At 36.8% G+C, this 22,499-nt stretch overlaps 1 protein-coding gene across 1 annotated transcript in view; it reads right to left on the reverse strand.

Annotated features, from left to right (window-relative positions):
• LOC100378848 (vam6/Vps39-like protein) overlaps positions 1-22,499 on the reverse strand; it is a 63,700-nt gene that overhangs the window by 23,321 nt on the left and 17,880 nt on the right. Inside the window, exons 11-14 of the mRNA XM_085491297.1 lie at positions 22,087-22,367; positions 19,729-19,870; positions 18,931-19,091; positions 2,490-2,712 (exon numbers count right to left, since the gene is read on the reverse strand). Of these exons, the coding sequence (XP_085347423.1) occupies positions 2,490-2,712; positions 18,931-19,091; positions 19,729-19,870; positions 22,087-22,367 (807 nt within the window). The remainder of the gene's footprint in view (positions 1-2,489; positions 2,713-18,930; positions 19,092-19,728; positions 19,871-22,086; positions 22,368-22,499) is intronic.

The following is a 22,499-nucleotide window of genomic DNA, read 5'->3' on the forward strand; positions in this document are numbered from 1 at the left end:
AATCGGTCCATGCATGTTCGAGATACAGGTGATCACGGACGGACGGACGGACGGACGCACACAGGGCAAAACATAAGTCCCCGTTTTCGGACTGCGTCCGAACGGGGACTAAAAATGTATCAAAGTGGTATCAAAGTATTATACAATCAAGATAATTTTTTTTGCGGCAATTTAAGTAACATTAAAACTTTAAACTTAGAATTTGCAGTATTTCACAATGCACAATGGGTGAAAGCAGTGAAACTATAAAACATGAACTCTTTATTTCAGTTACGTTCTCCTGTCTATAGGAAATTAGTACCGGTACATTCAAATATATGAAACATTATCTACCTGTCAAAATAATGTACTGAACATGACATTTGTTTATAGAAAAAATATTCTTTTTTATTTTTACGGCATAAATACTGCTTTAAAAATATTGGGCTACCAGGGATTGATCTTGGGCTACCAGATTTAAAAAGTGGTAGCCCAGATGGGCTACCAGAAAAAAAAGTTAATTTCGAGCCCTGCTATATGTATAATATATCAAAGCAATTGGACTTGCGGTTTTCAACAAGAAGTCGAAAATATCACTTTTTACCAAAAATTACAAAAATATTCACCGAAATTAGAGAATTAAAGATATCATTACAAAATGAACAAATCTGAGAGTGGTCCACATGTAGTACCTATATATGTAATATCAAAGCAATTGCACTTGCGGTTTTCAACAAGAAGTCGAAAATATCACTTTTTACCAAAAATGACAAAAATATTCACCAAAATTAGAGAATTAAAGATATCATTACAAAATGAACAAATCTGAGAGAGGTCCACATGTAGTACCTATATATGTAATATCAAAGCAATTGCACTTGCGGTTTTCAACAAGAAGTCGAAAATATCACTTTTTACTAAAAACGACAAAAATATTCACCAAAATTAGAAAATTGAAGATATCAATACAAAATGAACAAATCTGAGATCTACCCAAGGTACATATACACCAAGTATCAAAGCATTCAGGCTTGTAGTTTTCAAGAAGAAGTCGAAAAAGTAAAACATTGACACGGACGACGGACGACGACGACGACGGACGACGGACAATCACTCATATGATAAGCTCCGCTCGACAAAGTCGACAGCGGAGCTAAAAAGAAATGACTGACGCTGGAAGGAGGAATAAATCAAAGGGACTAGACAAATAAAAATACAACTATCTTTTGATTCTGATCACAGCTGCAGGTTGGGTGCACAACATCAAAATACATTTGAACATTTATAATAAACATCCATAAGATCAACAACAACATTTCTTGTAATGTTTCACTTTCACAACAATTAACCATATTGGTTCCCAAACATTTATTGTTTAAAATATATCCTACATATAATACAATGTAGATCAATGTTTGTCAACATCCGCGAGATCAACATCAACATATCTAGTGTTATATCCCTTTCTCAGTGCATCTATGCATGTAATTATGGTTTGCTCGCGTGAACAAAGAGTACATAAAACAGTGTGCATGAATTTAAAAATAGCTGTCAGCATTGGTGAGGAGAACTCACCATCAGCAACAGCACTTTGAGTAAGAATCAAGCTTCTTATATGGTTACCATGGAAACCATACATACATCTATCTCTCAACATCCAAGGCACATCAACTGATCTCTCAGTCAGTATTTGCGAAAATTACCCCTTGTGAATTGTAATGATACTGACAGAAAATCATTCCAGGGTTAAGTGATTTTATACGCCAGCAGAAAAAATTCTCTGATCTTCGTTTCATGGAAATCAGGTTTTCAGTCAGGCTTTTTGTCAGAGTTTTATTTATTTGAATAAGGAAATTGTAATTAAAAAATAACCATTCGTAAATCTGAACAATCAAAATCATTATCGAAAGAAGAGATTTTTACAAAGTACATACTGTAATACCAAACATATGCAAAATTAAGAAATACACGAAGAGGTGTAATGTTATGTTTTATGCCGTGTTAGACTTAGGAATATTTTATTTTACTCAGTCCATGCATGGAGCTCTTTATTTGATTCCATGACTTCTCCATGTTTTTTTTTCTTTGGAAAAACAACAATAATTATACAAACACATCATAAAGAGCCAACAATCAGGAAAAGAAACCCAGAAATTACACCGATGTACTTTGCAAATCAGGCAATCATATCGTTTCAACGTTTGTGGAAACCAGAATGCAATAGCTACATGTATACAATAGCTATATGGCAGAGACATCATGTTCATTAGTGACGTCTTTATCTTGACCTTGATTGGCTGTTGTATGGTGAAGACATCAATATATTCATGTACTGAGCTACACTCGCTAGACTAGACCTTGAATGCAAACTTAAATAGACAGAATTCATGCACATGCATTGAAACTGGTTACTCGTTGAAATTTTGCATAATTTGCTATACCTAAAGACAGACACACAGACAGCACCACAACATGAGCTCCCCCAAGTGAACAAGAAAGATTGGTATTACCTTCAGGTAGAGACAGGATATAATCTTTCATCATAACTTGTACTCTTTCCCTGTACAGATGTATAAGTTTATTGTGAAACTCAGGGTTGTCCTCATGGCAGTTCAGTATAATATGTTCTAAGTATGGTACAGCCAGATCCCTGGTGCAAGCATTCTGTTCTAAATATGCTAATACCTTGTCACGTGGAAGACCATCAACTTCTGGTGTGTCTTCGGTAAATATCTGAAAAAAAAGACAATTACCGGTATTTGTGGTTTTTATGTGTTTATATTATGATGAGCAAAACATAGGATAATATCAGGTTAAGAGAAAAAAGCTTTTATTAAAATATCAATATCAGGTATACTTCTACAGCAATAGGTTACAAAATATAATATTTAGTTTTTTTATAATACAAACATAATTATCGTATCCACTGTCAATTTTAACTGGCTGATGCAGAGCACTAGAGGGCGCTATATCAAGTCTCAAGATCATGAATAAATTAACAGCTGTCATACTAAACAACCGTCCCAAAAGACAAGTTCATTATTAATCATAATTCATTTTCATTTTCCAATGAAAATGCCACCTGATATGCTTTAATTTGTTACCTTCATTTTATTAGTATTACCGGTAGTTTATCCTAACTTGTCTTTATTGCTATTAATGAGTGATTCTGTATTTCTAGGATGCAATTAAGTAATTATTACTACATGTATTATTGTAAGGTCTCATACTCTCATAATTAAGTATTTTTATATATATTCTTGAATCCTGAGTAATATTTTGATGAATAAAATACTGTAAAATACTTTATTTTTGCTTAGAATTAATTTTTTGCTGTTTTTGCAGAAGGAATGATTCAGTGAAAATAAAATCAAGCAAATATACCTTTTTACATTCTACTCACCAAAAATCTGTGAAAATAAATTCTAGAAACAAAACACCTAATAAATCTTTCCAGCGAGAATTAATTCCAGCTAAAATAAAGTATTTTACAATAGTATAAAGTAGTAGAAATTAATAATAATTACTTGGAGAGAAAAGCCTTATGAGTGTATGTATACCACAGTATCCTAAATGACCTGATGTCACCCTGACGTGTCATCTGCACAATCAAGTGAGAAAACGGTAATACACAGTCTGGGCTGATTAACATAATTTATGCAATACAGCATAATTACTACAAACCATTTTCATCATTAAATTTTCACTATTTCACCAGAAAAATTTGTGTGTAAGTTGCGTATCTCAAAGCAGCACTGTCATCTAAACAGCGCATGTGTATAGGCAAGGCTCACATATAGGCAAGGCTCACATATAGGCAAGGCTCACATATAGGCAAGGCATGTGTATAGGCAAGGCTCACATATAGGCAAGGCATGTGTATAGGCAAGGCTCACATATAGGCAAGGCTCACATATAGGCAAGGCTCACATATAGGCAAGGCATGTGTATAGGCAAGGCTCACATATAGGCAAGGCTCACATATAGGCAAGGCTCACATATAGGCAAGGTATATGTATAGGCAAAGCTCACATATAGGCAAGGCTCACATACAGACAAGGCTCACATACAGACAAGGCTCACATATAGGCAAGGCTCACATATAGGCAAGGCATGTGTATAGGCTAGGCTCACATATAGGCAAGGTATGTGTATAGGCAAGGCTCACATATAGGCAAGGCTCACATACAGGCAAGGCTCACATATAGGCAAGGCATGTGTATAGGCAAGGCTCACATATAGGCAAGGCTCACATACAGGCAAGGTATGTGTATAGGCAAGGCTCACATATAGGCAAGGCATGTGTATAGGCAAGGCTCACATATAGGCAAGGCTCACATATAGGCAAGGCATGTGTATAGGCAAGGCTCACATATAGGCAAGGCATGTGTATAGGCAAGGCTCACATATAGGCAAGGCATGTGTATAGGCAAGGCTCACATATAGGCAAGGTATGTGTATAGGCAAGGCTCACATATAGGCAAGGTATGTGTATAGGCAAGGCTCACATATAGGCAAGGTATGTGTATAGGCAAGGCTCACATATAGGCAAGGCATGTGTATAGGCAAGGCTCACATATAGGCAAGGTATGTGTATAGGCAAGGCTCACATATAGGCAAGGCATGTGTATAGGCAAGGCTCACATATAGGCAAGGTATGTGTATAGGCAAGGCTCACATATAGGCAAGGTATGTGTATAGGCAAGGCTCACATATAGGCAAGGTATGTGTATAGGCAAGGCTCACATATAGGCAAGGCATGTGTATAGGCAAGGCTCACATATAGGCAAGGTATGTGTATAGGCAAGGCTCACATATAGGCAAGGTATGTGTATAGGCAAAGCTCACATATAGGCAAGGTATGTGTATAGGCAAGGCTCACATATAGGCAAGGTATGTGTATAGGCAAGGCTCACATATAGGCAAGGTATGTGTATAGGCAAGGCTCACATATAGGCAAGGTATGTGTATAGGCAAGGCTCACATATAGGCAAGGTATGTGCATAGGCAAGGCTCACATATAGGCAAGGTATGTGTATAGGCAAGGCACACATATAGGCAAGGTATGTGTATAGGCAAGGCTCACATATAGGCAAGGTATGTGTATAGGCAAGGCTCACATATAGGCAAGGTATGTGTATAGGCAAGGCATGTGTATAGGCAAGGCATGTGTATAGCCAAGGCTCACATATAGGCAAGGTATGTGTATAGGCAAGGCATGTGTATAGGCAAGGTATGTGTATAGGCAAGGTATGTGTATAGGCAAGGAATGTGTATAGGCAAGGTATGTGTTTAGGCAAGGTATGTGTATAGGCAAGGCTCACATATAGGCAAGGCATGTGTATAGGCAAGGTATGTGTATAGGCAAGGTATGTGTATAGGCAAGGCTCACATACAGGCAAGGCAACATATAGGCAAGGCATGTGTATAGGCAAGGCATGTGTATAGGCAAGGCTCACATATAGGCAAGGTATGTGTAAAGGCAAGGCTCACATATAGGCAAGGTATGTGTATAGGCAAGGCTCACATATAGGCAAGGTATGTGTATAGGCAAGGCTCACATATAGGCAAGGTATGTGTATAGGCAAGGCTCACATATAGGCAAGGCTCACATATAGGCAAGGTATGTGTATAGGCAAGGCTCACATATAGGCAAGGTATGTGTACAGGCAAAGCTCACATATAGGCAAGGTATGTGTATAGGCAAGGCTCACATATAGGCAAGGTATGTGTATAGGCAAGGCTCACATATAGGCAAGGTATGTGTATAGGCAAGGCACACATATAGGCAAGGTATGTGTATAGGCAAGGCACACATATAGGCAAGGTATGTGTATAGGCAAGGCTCACATATAGGCAAGGTATGTGTATAGGCAAGGCTCACATATAGGCAAGGCTCACATATAGGCAAGGCATGTGTATAGGCAAGGCTCACATATAGGCAAGGCATGTGTATAGGCAAGGCTCACATCAGGGTTCTGCCCACGCCGGACGGCGCCGGACGGTGTCGTCCGGCACTCGAATAAAAAAGCCGGCACAAAAAGTTGCCGACCGGCACTATTGTTTACTGGAAATGTACGCATTTATGTTGGGTTGGGTGGTACGCGATCACGTTGCAGACGTCCGGTGTCTAGATTTTGGTTAAGACCAAATCAATGAATAGGGTTGCTATACTCTCTATTATGGTGTTTCGACACCTCTTTAGCGATCGGTGATTGTTCTGACGGCAAAAATATCACGCCTTTACCAGGACAAGTGATCAGAGCTCGCCGCTACTTGTGAGCTGTCATTCAAACAATGGAAGTGTGAAACGTTGATTGCCGGTCGTTGAGTTTTTGATCACACCAAGTCGAGACTGACTGATCACGTGAATTTAAAACTTCACTGTGATTGAAGTAAAAATTCGAGCTGTGAAAATGCCAGCAAATGAAATGCTGTGCATAAAAGTTAGACGAAAGATACATCATCAGAACCTCCACTGCCTAGCACGAGAGTACACTGTTTATCTACCGATGCAATCTATTACGCTGAACTTTACACTATGCTGAAATTTATAACCTCGAGTAAACGCATGAATGTCGACCAAGACGAAAACAAATTTCCAGTGCAGAAAAAGTCTAAAGTCGACGATGCCAGTGAAAAATCTGTGACTCCTACTCGGCGTAAACAAGCTTCAAGTTTTCGAAACGAGTGGGTCAGAGGTCGTGACTGGCTTTATTTTATTCCTGGCGAGGGAATGTACTGCAAATTGTGTCAGAAGTACAACATGTGTCCATACGATCGAGATACATGGAATAAAACCCCATCCAGACGTATCAGACTGTGCACTGTCAAGGAGCACGAACAGACAACAGGTCATCGAGATGCCACGAAACTTGAGTTGACAGCCGCTGCTAGTCAAAACATTGGGGAAATCATTCAACCTGAAGTCAACAGAGACGCCATCACATCGGCCTTCACCGTTTTATATTTCCTGGCGAAACAACGTATCCCGCACACAACAAACTTCGAGCCAGTACTAGATCTACTTTCACAACTCGGTTTGTCAGTGAAGGAAAATCTACGAGTCAGCAAGAATGCAACGTATTGCAGCGACAAGTCAATCCAAGAAATGTTAGCAATATTATCATCCACAATTGAAGAAAGTACTATTGAGCAACTGAAGAAATCAGAGTATTTTGCTATCATGTTGGACGAAACGACGGACGTCAGCGTTAGTGAACAATTAACTTTGAACTGTCGTTTTTTGAATGAATCTGGGCAACTGTGTGTCAGATTTCTTAAAATGATAGAACCGTTGAAGTCAAGTGACATCACACAGCCGTCATCTACCGTCACTCTCAATGCATCAACGATCGCCGGACACGTAGCCGAGTACATTGAAGGCAAACAACTTAATGCTCACCAGCTCGTTGGGATTGGCACTGATGGCGCAGCAGTAATGACTGGAAAAAATAACGGTGTTGTGAAGAAACTCCAGGAATTCGCAACTACTGCTATCGGCATTCACTGTTCCGCTCACCGCCTCCAACTTGCGTCGTGTCAAGCAGCTAACGCAGCTCCATTTGTTAAGAAATTCCACACAATTCTACGGCAGTTGTACGACTACTATGACAACAGTGCAGTACGTATGGCTGGCCTGCATGCAGTTCAAACAGCACTAGGAGAAAAAGTTTTGAAGCCCATCCAACCGTCTTCAACTCGGTGGCTAAGTATCGAGATGTCGACAACTAGACTGAAAGAAAGCTATGTCAGTATCCTGGTCAGTTTGGAACGAGAGGGAGAAGAACGTGGTGACGTGAAAGCTGTCGGTTTTTTTCACCTCTTATCCAGTTACCGATTTATTGCAACAATGTTGCTGTTGTGTGATTTGCTGCCCCACGTCAGTCGTCTTTCCAAAGCGTTCCAGGCGCGGGAATTCGAATATAGTCAACTAAAACCGCTGGTGACGTCCACGATTTCTACTATACAAAAGATGAAGTCAGTAGATGCGGACAATTTACAGAAATTGCCACAATTCATCACAAATCTCGAGAAGTCTGACATCGTAGTGAAAGAGCGCGCCGATGATGAAAAATATTTGAAAGAGCAGATCCGTGAAAAATACATCAACGCATTGGTCAGCAATTTGGAGAAGCGATTCCCATCTGATGACATCGGTATTCTGTCGCAATTTGGCATTTTTGATCCTCATCGGCTTCAAACTGAACAATCACCTGATTATGGCACCAATGCAGTGAAAACACTGGCAGCACACTTTCTACAGAAACCCGATCAGCGCGATGTATCGTCTGACGCAGTGAATCAGTGGACACACTTCACTACGTACGCTAAGGAGTCCATCTTGAAGCAGATGAATTTGAAGCCTGACGCAATTGTTGACCATCTGTGCACATCGCCCATGGTACAGCAAGTCTTTCCATCTTTAACACAACTTGCGAAGATATATCGAGTTCTTCCTTGCCATACTGCAGATTCCGAGAGAACATTCTCGCAATTAAAGCTCGTCAAAACCATCCAACGAAATCGACTAAACCAAACCAGCCTGGATAATCTTGTTCGGATCGCAATTGACGGCCCAACTGTCGACAGTTATGACTACCAAGCCGCCGTTCAAAAATGGGCAGAGAAAAAAAATCGACGAATTTCCCTGAAGAAATAAATGAACTTTACTATAAATGAAATAATATTATGGACACATTTATTTCTGTATTTATTTATTTATTTATTTATTTATTTATTTATTTATCTAACTTAATTATTTTACATAACAGTAGGTAAATAGTTTGTGTATTTTGTTTTATTTTATTTATTCATTCCACCCTGTTGTGTAAGAGAAAAACACAGTAATAATAATAAAATATAATTAAATGGACAACACAACACATTTCAGTATTTATTTTGGGTTTGTTATTTTACATCTAACAACAGTATATATACATAATCAATAACAGCATCTGACTACTAATATATATTTGTAACAAAAAAGTATTTCTCTGAAATAAATAAGAAGTAGTTAATAGTAGCATTACAATTGTTGTCTATTTTTTGTTCATGGCGTATTTGTGTGCCATACCATGATTTTGGTGGGGTTCACTGACTTGACACCTCAAAACAAACATCAAGTATGTTAATTAGCTCATGAATATTAATGAGCGCCCGGCACTCTTGTCAACCTGGGCAGAACCCTGCACATATAGGCAAGGCTCACATATAGGCAAGGCATGTGTATAGGCAAGGCTCACATATAGGCAAGGCTCACATATAGGCAAGGCTCACATATAGGCAAGGTATATGTATAGGCAAAGCTCACATATAGGCAAGGCTCACATACAGACAAGGCTCACATATAGGCAAGGCTCACATATAGGCAAGGAATGTGTATAGGCTAGGCTCACATATAGGCAAGGTATGTGTATAGGCAAGGCTCACATATAGGCAAGGCTCACATACAGGCAAGGCTCACATATAGGCAAGGCATGTGTATAGGCAAGGCTCACATATAGGCAAGGCTCACATATAGGCAAGGCTCACATATAGGCAAGGTATGTGTATAGGCAAGGCTCACATATAGGCAAGGCATGTGTATAGGCAAGGCTCACATATAGGCAAGGCTCACATACAGGCAAGGCTCACATATAGGCAAGGCATGTGTATAGGCAAGGCTCACATATAGGCAAGGCATGTGTATAGGCAAGGCTCACATATAGGCAAGGCATGTGTATAGGCAAGGCTCACATATAGGCAAGGTATGTGTATAGGCAAGGCTCACATATAGGCAAGGTATGTGTATAGGCAAGGCTCACATATAGGCAAGGTATGTGTATAGGCAAGGCTCACATATAGGCAAGGCATGTGTATAGGCAAGGCTCACATATAGGCAAGGTATGTGTATAGGCAAGGCTCACATATAGGCAAGGTATGTGTATAGGCAAGGCTCACATATAGGCAAGGTATGTGTATAGGCAAGGCTCACATATAGGCAAGGTATGTGTATAGGCAAGGCATGTGTATAGGCAAGGTATGTGTATAGGCAAGGCATGTGTATAGGCAAGGCATGTGTATAGGCAAGGTATGTGTATAGGCAAGGTATGTGTAAAGGCAAGGAATGTGTATAGGCAAGGTATGTGTATAGGCAAGGTATGTGTAAAGGCAAGGAATGTGTATAGGCAAGGTATGTGTATAGGCAAGGTATGTGTATAGGCAAGGCATGTGTACAGGCAAGGCTCACATATAGGCAAGGCTCACATATAGGCAAGGTATGTGTATAGGCAAGGCTCACATATAGGCAAGGCTCACATATAGGCAAGGCTCACATTTAGGCAAGGCTCACATATAGGCAAGGCTCACATATAGGCGGCTCAAATTTAGGTATAAAGGCTCACATATAGGCAAGGCATGTGTATAGGCAAGGCATGTGTATAGGCAAGGCACACATATAGGCAAGGTATGTGTATAGGCAAGGCATGTGTATAGGCAAGGCATGTGTATAGGCAAGGCTCACATATAGGCAAGGCTCACATATAGGCAAGGTATGTGTATAGGCAAGGCTCACATATAGGCAAGGCTCACATTTAGGCAAGGCTCACATATAGGCAAGGCTCACATATAGGCGGCTCAAATTTAGGTAAGGCTCACATATAGGCAAGGCATGTGTATAGGCAAGGCATGTGTATAGGCAAGGCTCACATATAGGTAAGACATGTGTATAGGCAAGGCTCACATATAGGCAAGGTATGTGTATAGGCAAGGCATGTGTATAGGCAAGGTATGTGTATAGGCAAGGCATGTGTATAAGCAAGGCTCACATATAGGCAAGGCATGTGTATAGCCAAGGCTCACATATAGGCAAGGCATGTGTATAGGCAAGGTATGTGTATAGGCAAGGCTCACATATAGGCAATGGCAAGGCATGTGTATAGGCAAGGCTCACATATAGGCAAGGCATGTGTATAGCCAAGGCTCACATATAGGCAAGGCACACATATAGGCAAGGTATGTGTATAGGCAAGGTATGTGTATAGGCAAGGCATGTGTATAGGCAAGGCTCACATATAGGCAATGGCAAGGCATGTGTATAGGCAAGGCTCACATATAGGCAAGGCATGTGTATAGCCAAGGCTCACATATAGGCAAGGCATGTGTATAGGCAAGGTATGTGTGTAGGCAAGGTATGTGTGTAGGCAAGGTATGTGTATAGGCAAGGCATGTGTATAGGCAAGGCATGTGTATAGACAAGGCTCACATATAGGCAAGGTATGTGTATAGGCAAGGTATGTGTATAGGCAAGGTATGTGTATAGGCAAGGTATGTGTCAATCTGATTAGGTATGTGTATAGGCAAGGCATGTGTATAGGCAAGGCATGTGTATAGGCAAGGCTCACATATAGGCAAGGCATGTGTATAGCCAAGGCTCACATATAGGCAAGGCATGTGTATAGGCAAGGCATGTGTATAGGCAAGGTATGTGTATAGGCAAGGTATGTGTATAGGCAAGGCTCACATATAGGCAAGGCTCACACAACAATGAATGTTAATATATTGATACCACACAATTTTGAGAGATTTGCTAAAAGTCAGTTGCGTATTTACAGGGAAGCAAAATTGTGTGGCATACTTGGTCACAGGTTATTTTTGTGCTGAGAAACAATTACGTAGTCTGAACAATAAAGAAAAACCAACCAGAGAACACCAGGGCAATGCACACATGAGTTGTTATGGCGACAGTAGACCCCAGTGAAATGTAGACCCCAGTGAAATATTCACGGCTACAAAATTTGTAATAAAAGCTGTTTACAGTACTAATAATTCAGATTGAGGTATCATACTAACGGTTCTCGATAGGACAAAAAAAAATGATGGTCTGGACATAAATTTGGTGAAAGTGAACCTTTTTGGTTATGCTGCAACCCAACAGTTTAATATTTTCGACAAATCTTTAAACCATTTGAAAAGTAACAATTTTGGCACAAAATAAATCTCAGAGTCTGTTAAATGAGTCATTAATGCACTTTAACTTTACTGCATATATTTACTTAACTGGATGTGAAACACTATTATAATGTGGACACTCTTTTTTTTAATCTCCATGACTCAGAAAGACAAATTTTAGGTTCCCAAAAGTTTGTTTTTTTATTTATTTATTGCTTCCCTTTTGTAACAGGGGCTCACTATGTAAACTAGGAGCTGCACCAAATAAAAAATACATTTCACTCAAAGACTTATGGATAAAAAAAAAAAAAAACTTTTGATAGACAAAAAGAAATTAAGTTACATGAACTAAGATAACAAAATATAACAACAACAAAAAACATCTAAAAGTAGCAACAACAACAAAAAATAAGAAAACTAAAATATAAGAAGTACACTGGAAAAATATTAAATATTATCTGTATACCTCTTTCTACTGTCCATGGCATCAACTAAGAATTTTTTTGTAAAAGTATCAATTTCGTCACACAGGACTGAATTATACTGCCTTGTACTGTCACCCAGGATTAAACATAGCACTTCTTTGTTTGCTATGAAGTCTTTATGTAAATTTATTTCATTTTTGTTACATAGGAGCATTTCAATCCCTTCCATTAGAGTTTTTCTCTGTGCTGAGAAACATTCACAATGTAATATGAAATGCTCCAGTGTTTCTGGTTCCTTTTTGCAACATGGACAGATACAATCATTATTATCCAAGTTTGCCCATTTCCTTTTCTCATATGCCAAACCAAGAGTGCAGGATCTTGCCTTGAATTTTAATTGGGTGCCCTTGAAGTTGGATAAAGAATTTAAATATTTCTCACAATATTTTAAATTTGTTTTAAATTTTCTATAATGAACGAGACTTGATTTCTCTGCCATTTTTTGTTTCCATTGAATCTCGTCACTTTTTACAATCAAATTTTTAATATTTCTTTCAGACAGATTAGTGAATTGACTTTTGTTTATCTTTATATTTCTTTCTATATCTTCAATGCTATTTAGCCATGGCCAGGTCTTAATCAGATTATTCTCTTTAACTGCTGTTAGTTTATTAAAAATAATTTTTGACCATCTGGTTGATTCCATTAAACACAACCTCTTGTAATAATTCAGTTTTAATAAACTGACTCTACTTTTCATAGTTATCCACCCCAGGTCCCCTAGAACGGCTTCATTTGCTGTGTATCGACATGCTCCTAGAATAAACTTTTCCACTGTACGTTGCATTCTTTCTAATTTTTCCATATCTGTTGAACTAAATATTAGTAACTCGCAGGCATACTCTACGGCAGGTCTAATAATCCACAGGGATATACCATAATCTACTCTATTTACATTGCCATGGTTACCAAGAATTGATTTCATAATGGGGAATAACTTGTTAAACTTTTCAGACATTTTTGTACATTGTGTATGATCTGACAAGTTATGTGTAATCCAATAACCCAAATATTTATACTCAGACACTTCTTTTATCTTTGAGTTCCCAATCTGCCAATCTTTGTTTTTGTTAACTTTCTTGTTAATGATCAACACGTTTGACTTTTCCTCATTAATTGTCATCTTCCATAGCTTGCAGAAATGGTTTGTGACATTTAACATGGATTTGAGTTGGACCTCACTTGGTGCAATAAGCACCACATCATCAGCAAAAAACAATCCATTTATACAAATTTCATCCAATTTAACACCAAGTAGTGAATCATCTAACAGTTTTTTGAATTCATTCATATAAATTGAGAATAACGTTGAGGCTAAAACACATCCTTGTTTTAAACCCTCATTCTGTGTAAAATAATCTGTTTCAATATCGCCAAATGATACTTTACTTTCAATATGGTTATATGTATTTTTTATTATACGCCATAATTTGCCCTTTACACCATTCTGCCATAAAGCATACCATAAACCTTCTCTCCAAATGCTGTCATAAGCCTTTTTAAAATCTAAGAAGGCAAAATATGTATGCTTTTTCTGGTGTTTACGAATTGAAGCTATCCCTTTTAGAATGAACACTTGGTCAATTGTCCGTCTGTTTTTCCTGAAACCCCCTTGAATTTCCCCTAAAATATTATTAGATTCCACCAAATCGGTTAATTCTTTTTCAACTATTTTACTATAAATTTTTCCAATAACTGAGCTGAGTGAAATGCCTCAATAGTTATTCAGATTTTTTATATTGCCTTTCTTGTGTAATGGTATTATTATGCTTTTTCCCCAATCTACAGGGACAACCTCAAGGTGGAGACACATATTAAACATCAATTTTAATGAGTCTGTCACTACTTTGCCACCACCTTTGATGATTTCATGGGTGATTTCATCTGGCCCTGCAGCTTTATTATTCTTGAGATCTGATATTATTTTATTTATTTGTTCATCCTTTATGGAGATATTATTTACATTTTGTGATGAATCTTCTTCATACTTGGCTATTGAATCTAGAACTTTTTTTTCAAACATTTTTGATTCTTGGAAAAAACTATCTTTCTCATACAAATTTTGATGACTTCTTTCACCCAATAATGTTCCCAATAATTTATCAAAACATTTTTAACTTTATCTTTTTCGATGATTAATTTATGTTCCTGGTCAAGAACAACTGAAGAATATGTTCTTTGTTTAGGACCCTTTAGAATTGACCAGTACTTTCGAGTTGATTTACCTCCACATTTACCAACCTCAATACACTGTTTAACTTTGTTTTCAATTTTTTTCTGTTTTATAAGATTTTGGACATTATTTTTATCTTCTAGATATTTATTCCATAATATTTTACCTTCATTGTCATGGTAACTGCTGTTTTCTTTAACCCACTCTCTGTGTTTTTTATTTGATTTTTTCCTTTCATTTATTGCACTTTTAATTTCTTGATCAAACCATGGTTTAGCACTACCGGTACTTGATGTAATTTTTTTGCCTATAACCTCACGACATGTTTCAATTGTATTATTTAACCACTGGTTCCAAACTTCATCACATGCTGATTGTTTATTTGTTGTATTAGTTGCCAAACGCACGGTATCATTAAAGGATGATAACTTGGTGGTTAAAACATTTTGAAATTCATTCCAATCAGTGTTTTTGTTTATATCCCATTTTTGTGTTTTATTTATTTTGTGGTCTCGTTTTAAAGTTGGAATGTTTAGAGTGGCATACATAATATCGTGGTCACTACCGATATCAAATATTCTATCCTCATCTACAAACAGCTCTGTTACATTATACTTAAAGCTGTTATTTGTTAACATATAATCTATGACCGATTGTTGTGTATGGCGAAACCACGTCCATTTACCAATGCTAATATCACTATTGTTAAGCAATGAAAGGTCAAAATTATTTATTAATGAAATTAATTTTTTACCATTATTATTTAAAGTTTTATCACCTGAAATATTCCCAATTCTACCGTTAAAATCCCCTAGCAATAGATACTGATCATTTGATCCTTCTAAATTACTAATATTACTAAATAATTCATGATACAGTTCATCAACCCCATCCTTGTTTGTATTTTCTGGGGGAACATATACCACACATAAACTCAATGTTTGCCCTTCACCTACTTTTAATTTGATCCATAATCTTTCTATATCATCATCCTGTGATTGGAATAAACTATCGTCTATTACCTGGAAATTATTCTTAACTAAAAAACCGATTCCCCCACCGCCCTTTTTTAATTTTAGTTTACGGTTTTTACCAAACCATTTGTAACCTTTTACAACTGGTGTTTTACTGTTTTTTAGGAAGGTTTCAGTGCCTCCAAAAATGTCCAAATTTAGTTCCCTAAGCAAGTGGCTAAGCTCATGCTCTTTAGACTTCAACCCTCTGAAATTTACATATCCTAGCCGTAATTTTGAAGCAAGTGATTTTTATTTGTTGGCTTTTCGTCTTGTTTTATGGGTAGCTTTATGGCAGTTAGGATTGTTAGATGAAACACTACTGGACATGCATGTATGGCTTTGAGTTTTCACTACTTTGTCAAAGAGAACATTTGAGTTTGCGGCATTTGGTAAAATTATATCATCCTTAAAAGTCTCATTAAAGCCCAGTTGGTCCTGGTTTAAATATTCTATAAGAGTCTCCTTTTCACCGGCACACTCTTCTTGGCCATTGTTTTAATCATATCTTACCCAGCAGAACTTGTCTTTGTGACCTTGTTGACCACAGCTCCTACATGTAATTTTCATTCCATGTCGACATACACTCTGAACATGGTCTGGTTCACCACAGTTGAAGCATCCAGAAATTTTCCTATTATCTGATCTTGGATATATAGAATTGTGTTGATATGCTTGTTGTGGCCATCTTCTTCCACTCGAACTGTCATCCGGTAGTGCATTGAAGACTGGTGTATAGACTGCAAAACTTTTCAGGAGATGTGCTGTCCCCTTAAAGTTTAGATGTACCTTGTCATAATACATAGATCTATCAGCTGATTCACCTTTCAACAGGAAATTATTATTGTCAATAAAAGTACTTCCTGTGTTATTGGCTACAGATCTCAATTGTTGGTTCATATAGGCTACATCTCTGTTTCTGTAGTCCCTTCTTGGACAGATACTGGATACAAATACTCTGGCTGATGGTACAATTTTATTCACCAGTTCAATGGTTTCATAGTATTCATCTATTATAGCTCTTGGCGATATTCTATTGTCGATGTCATTGGTACCACAATGGATAATAATATCTGTTGTATCCTGTATGAATTCACGCCTACGATGAATCTCTCTCCTAATATCAGGGACCATTGCACCGCTCATTGATATCACCTTTGTATTATTTAGCTGCTTTGAATCAATACTAAGTAGCATAGAGTCTCCTATTATAGTAACATTATCAGAAGTAGAATATGAGGGCTCACTGTTTTTCTTTCTTTTTCTCATATGTGCATCAGATATGTTATGATCAGACTGTGGAGATGGTTGTGGTGTTGTGTCTTCTGCTTGTAGAGCACTATATTTGTTTTCTATAGGTACTGTGATAATTTCCTGTCTTGTAGGTTCTATAGTCTGTACTGACTGATTGTTTGTTACCAGAAGCTTGGATTGTTTATTGTCTTCCATAGTTGAATTTAACTTGTTAACTGAAGTAATTAAATGTTTCTGATCACGTTTAATGTTAGTGATATCGGCATTCATTACTTCCATCTTCTATTCTATACTGACCAATTTCAACGATATATCTGTCATACATTTTAGAACTGTCGTGATATCTTGGTTGTGTTGTGAGAGTATTTTTGTTGTATCTACAGTATGCTTATTTACTGTTGATGTTATTTCCATACCATTGTCATTCCATGGAGCTCAAACTATCTACCTTAACAGATAGTTCTTTCATGTGACTGTTTATGGTCTCAACTGATGATGTGAACTTCGAGTTGATCTGTCTAGTTACCTCTTTGGCTCTACTCAGTAGCACTTGTCTGTTAAAGTCCACTGGTCTTGGTGTGCTACATGGTGTTGATATAACATCGTTCACGCTATTATTGGAAGTGTCATTAGGGAAAGGTTCTTCATCACAGGAGGTGTCAACAAGTACCACTTCATCTTCTTTCATGTCATTTATCACTATTAGGTCATTGTCTGTTGACTTCTTATCATCCACTATATCTCTATTCGTCTTGGTTTTAGCATTACATATAAAATCATGATAACGTTTTGGTGGGTGTGTTACTCGTTTAGGACGGATATTAAGCTGGTCTGGTTGTATTGCTTCATTGTTATTGTCGGAGCAGTCTGCATTAATGGCATCATCATAGATAATGATAGATACACCATGTTGTTGAAGGTAATACTTGGCATCATCTAATGAGTTGAACCCTTTATGCAGGCAATGGCTGTAGCCATCCACTTGAGCACCAGCTCCCAACCAACTTTTAAATATCCCAGGTTTCCTACCTTCGCCACTGCATAATATGAGAATCCACTTTTCTTTGTTTTTGACTTATTGCTCATTATCTCATCAGGATTTACGGGTGGTACCAAGTTTACACTGTTGAAATCAACACTATTCAGGCTAGGTTTTGTAGTTGAACTTCTTTGTTCTTTGTCTGTGCTTTCGATACCTAAATCATGACTTTCAACTGTAGATAATGGGACTGGAAATACCATACTACTGATAACATCCTGATCTCCCACAGATTCATTTTGGTTACATCTCAGACTAGTAATACAATCTGAGGATACATGCACCATAATTTGTACATGTGCAGTTAGTATTACAACTTTCTTGTTCTTTTTCTTGACTTCCTTCTTGACTTCCTTTGTTCTCTAAAGTAGCCATCTTTGTTTTCCTTTGTTGTCCAGTCTTTGTTTTACTAATGACAGAGTTGACAGAGTTGTAACACTTCAATCACACACAGATTGTCTTTGATTGTCTGTACTAACCTGAAAACTTCTGACTTGAAGTAACATATATTCATGTAACTATAGCACTAGTCCATTTGGATAAGAACAGTTATGTAAGTGTAAAAAATGCACTTATTGTAGAGCACTACACTAACACACTTCACAGGAAGTCAGCCATCACTGTGTTTATGTTTGTGACCCCTGGATTTCACTAAAAAAATCCACAAGGTAAGTTTTTTTTCTTAGAGGGTCTTGTCTTACTTTAAAATATTGGACAGTAATGAGCTTTTATGAAGAATTAATAATAAATTTAGACAAGCATATATTTATAATACAAACATAAATACGTCTAATATTTCAAGTAATATAAACCATAGACCCTCTAAAGAGGGTCTATGTATAAACACAAATATGTAATTGTTGTACTGCTGAATACTGTCATTTCACTACTCTCATTCAACAAACAAATAAGCAAAAACTCATAAAAATACCTTTTTCCAAATGTTTTGCAATTTATTTATCACAAATAAATTGTCTGTTAACCCAAAATTAGGGTTTTGAGTGAAAATAAGTCTTACTGAAATAAAAAGCAATTAAATTATGCAAATACCCTTACCTTTAACCCATCTTCGGGATAGGCTTTCAGTACCCACAATGCAAAGTCAGAGATAAGATCAAAGTGGTCACTACCTAGATGTTGTAAATATTGCACTGTCCTGTCATGTCCTTTAAGTGGACTGTTGGGTTTCTGTGATTGTCTCAGTAATAAATCCAATGCTGTGAAAACAACGTAATATACCGGTACCCAAGTTAAAATTCTACCTGGGACCCAAACACCAAATGTGGAGGCCAAAGCCATTGGTCAAGATTCACTCACTGGTAGATATGACTAAAAACTTTGGATAAGCTTGGCAGGTGCTTGTGTTAAACCGAGTCTGGTTGGTAACATATCAAATTTGCATAATGCCTTGGTGATAGAAAGATGGTCACACAGCCCTGTTCGGTAGTCTCAAACATTGAATATAGTTGCCATGACAATGCACTATATGTATCATATCATTGCATGCAATTGAAAAATGCATATAAAAAAAAAATTTCTTGGTTGGTTGATAAGATGTCACATTTTTTTTTTTACAAACCAGTGAATTTAAAAACTAGTGAATATCATGCAACCAAGTGAATGTTTTTTTTTTTGGAATAACTATGAATTTGAAACATACTTCCAAATTAGCAAAATCTAGTTCCAAAAACTGATAATGTAACATTAGTTATGTGGCAAAATTTCAACCAATCATTCGTCAAAATACAAAATCTTTCGTCACATGAGCTTCTACCTATACAATCTTTACATGCAATTACCGGCAACAAAAGGTACATAACATACAGTGTCAAGAGCATTGAACAAATTAGATACCTTTCCTGTGGAGTCCTTTCTTCTGGTAGAGGATTATAAGTTCGCTATATTTCTGATGTTTCTTTAAAACCCTCTCGCTCTCTTCAATATGACAGTTGTTGTCCTTCAGTCTCAACAGCGGGGCTACAAGAGCGTCATTCGTCTGAATAGAATAAATACGTGGCGCTATGGTCAGAAGACAGTATAGCTCAAGACAACAGAACATTTATGTGAAATTTAACTCACTTGAATCTAGTTTAGCTCAGTCAAACTCGGTTCAATATATTTCCATGTAATCCTTTTAATCTGACACCACTCTGAGGTAAAATTGCTTTTGATCATGAATTTGGATTTATTTCATTTATAAAATGTAGCATATACACTAGAGTTGAGAGAAATCACGTTTATGATTATAGATTATATGTACACAGATAAAAAAATAGAAAGAAAAAAGTTTTGTTAACTCAAGAAAGTTCTTCAGAATATAATTAAACATCATTACTGTAAAATACTTTTCGCTTGAAATTTATTTATGTTGTTTTCGCTGATGGAATGATTCAGTGAAAATAAAATCTAGCGAAAACACCTTATTTCCTATATTTTACATTCAACTCATCAAAGATTAGTGAATATAAATTCCAAACAAAACACCCCAAAAGTCTGTTCTGCGAAAATCAATCCCAGCTAAAACACGCCATGCATGACACAGTCCCCGTTAGTTATCAAATTTAAGATATATAGTTTTGTTTATAGTAATATAGCTGGAATATAAACATGTCAGGAATATGATTATGATGTTTAACATTTAAATGATTGACATTTGTATCTGATCGTCAAACGAGTATTGAGAGATATTGCTCTGGAACAGCATTAATTAAAACAAAATCAGCCATTTTGAATACATGTATAATGAATATATAAAATTTGAACATAGTCAGTCAAAGCATGTCAGAGATATGGCTCTAGAAGCCAATTCATTAAAACATCAGGAACCCGTAATGTCTAATGTATGTACCAAGTTTGAACAAAATTCATCCATAAATGCCAGAAATGCTTGATATTTGATGATTTTTTAGCACAAAAATGGCCACCATTTGGCCATTTTTAATAGAATGACATGATGTATATTGATTATTTAAATTTGAACATAATCAGTCACAGCAATTCAGAGATATGGCACTAGAACCACATTCATTAAAACAAAATGGCCGCCAGTGGCCATTTTTAATCTTATCTGAAAAACAAAATGCTGTGCATCAAGGTCCTATAATGTCCAACGTATATACCAAGTTTGAACAAAATCCATCTATAAACAGCCATTTGGCCATTTTTAATAGAATCGTCAAACCAGTATATCTGTATATATCTATGACATGATATATAATGAATATTTAAAATTTAAACATAATCAGTCACAGCAAGTCAGAGATATGGCACTAGAACCACATTCATTAAAACAAAATGGCCACCAGTTGGCCATTTTGAATCTTATCTGAAAAACAAAATAATGTGCATCAAGGTCCTACAATGTCCGACGTATATACCAAGTTTGAACAAAATCCATCTGTAAACAGCCGAAAAATGTTTGATTTTGAAGATTTTTAGAACAAAAATGGCCGTCATTCGGCCATCTTGAATCAAATCGTGAAACAAATTGATGTGCATATGTATAATATCTTGCATGATGTATGTGTGAAGTTTGATTGTGATTGGTCCAGACATTTCAGAGATCAAAACATAAGTCCCCGTTTTCGGAGTCTGAGCGGGGACTAATAAAGTATTCTACAGTAAGTAGAAATAAATGGAGTGGCTAGTGCATGTTTATAATTTCCCATGATTCATACCAATTAGAGGTGAATGTAATCCTTCACTTGTCAGCCATTCTGAAAAACAGAACTTGAAAAGAATGCATTTCAATATGTGTGACATGATGCATAACACACATGCAGAGTTTGATTGCAGTCAGTCAAGGCATGTCAGAGATATGGTTCAGTCATTTTGAATAAAATCTGAAAAACAAACTAAGGCATATAAAAGGTGGTTTAACACATAATTAGCTCCCCACCCCCACTCCCAAAAGTTCTGTATGAGGCACATGTTTCAAACTGACAGGTACGATGTTGAGAAACAAAACCTATTTTTCTTGTTTTTGACCAAATAGATCAATTTTCTGTTATTTTTTGTGGGAAACCACGCCTTGATCAACATGATGGAACAAGAAAGCTGATTGCATCATGGGTAAATACAAAGTAATAGTAACCCCACTCTATAATGAAGGTAATAATTTGTTGGCAGAAAATTGAATACAATCAGTAAATACCTAAAATGCTATATACGTTACAAAGTAAATAACACGTTGCACAAAGGCATGACACTTACCTGTAAATAACATTTAAGTAACGTTGTGTCCACTATTTGACTTAGTTGTTTCTTAGATCGTATAGTCGTACTACCCTGCACTATAGCCATTGGGTTACTTAACTCCTGACTCATATGTTTCACTATTTCATTACGCTTATGTGTTAGATATTCTATGAGTCCCAGTAAACCCTTTTCTAGCTCAGATCCAGACAGCTCTGGAGGTTTACTGGGATATTCTAACTGGTTTCGATAATCTTGAGGTAGCAAGTCAGGAAACAGACCGATAACTTGCGCTGGATCTGTAAGAGAAATTGCGGAATAAATTAATTTTTTATAAAGATAAATTATTTTTAATTCATAAGAAGATAATATAATATTACTTTACAAAACCAATTGAAAAATACTTTACATTTTGGTATTTAAACAGGAGG

The sequence above is a fragment of the Saccoglossus kowalevskii genome, chromosome 2 (genome assembly GCF_978046115.1).
Source record: "Saccoglossus kowalevskii chromosome 2, keSacKowa6.1, whole genome shotgun sequence".
NCBI lineage: Eukaryota > Metazoa > Hemichordata > Enteropneusta > Harrimaniidae > Saccoglossus > Saccoglossus kowalevskii.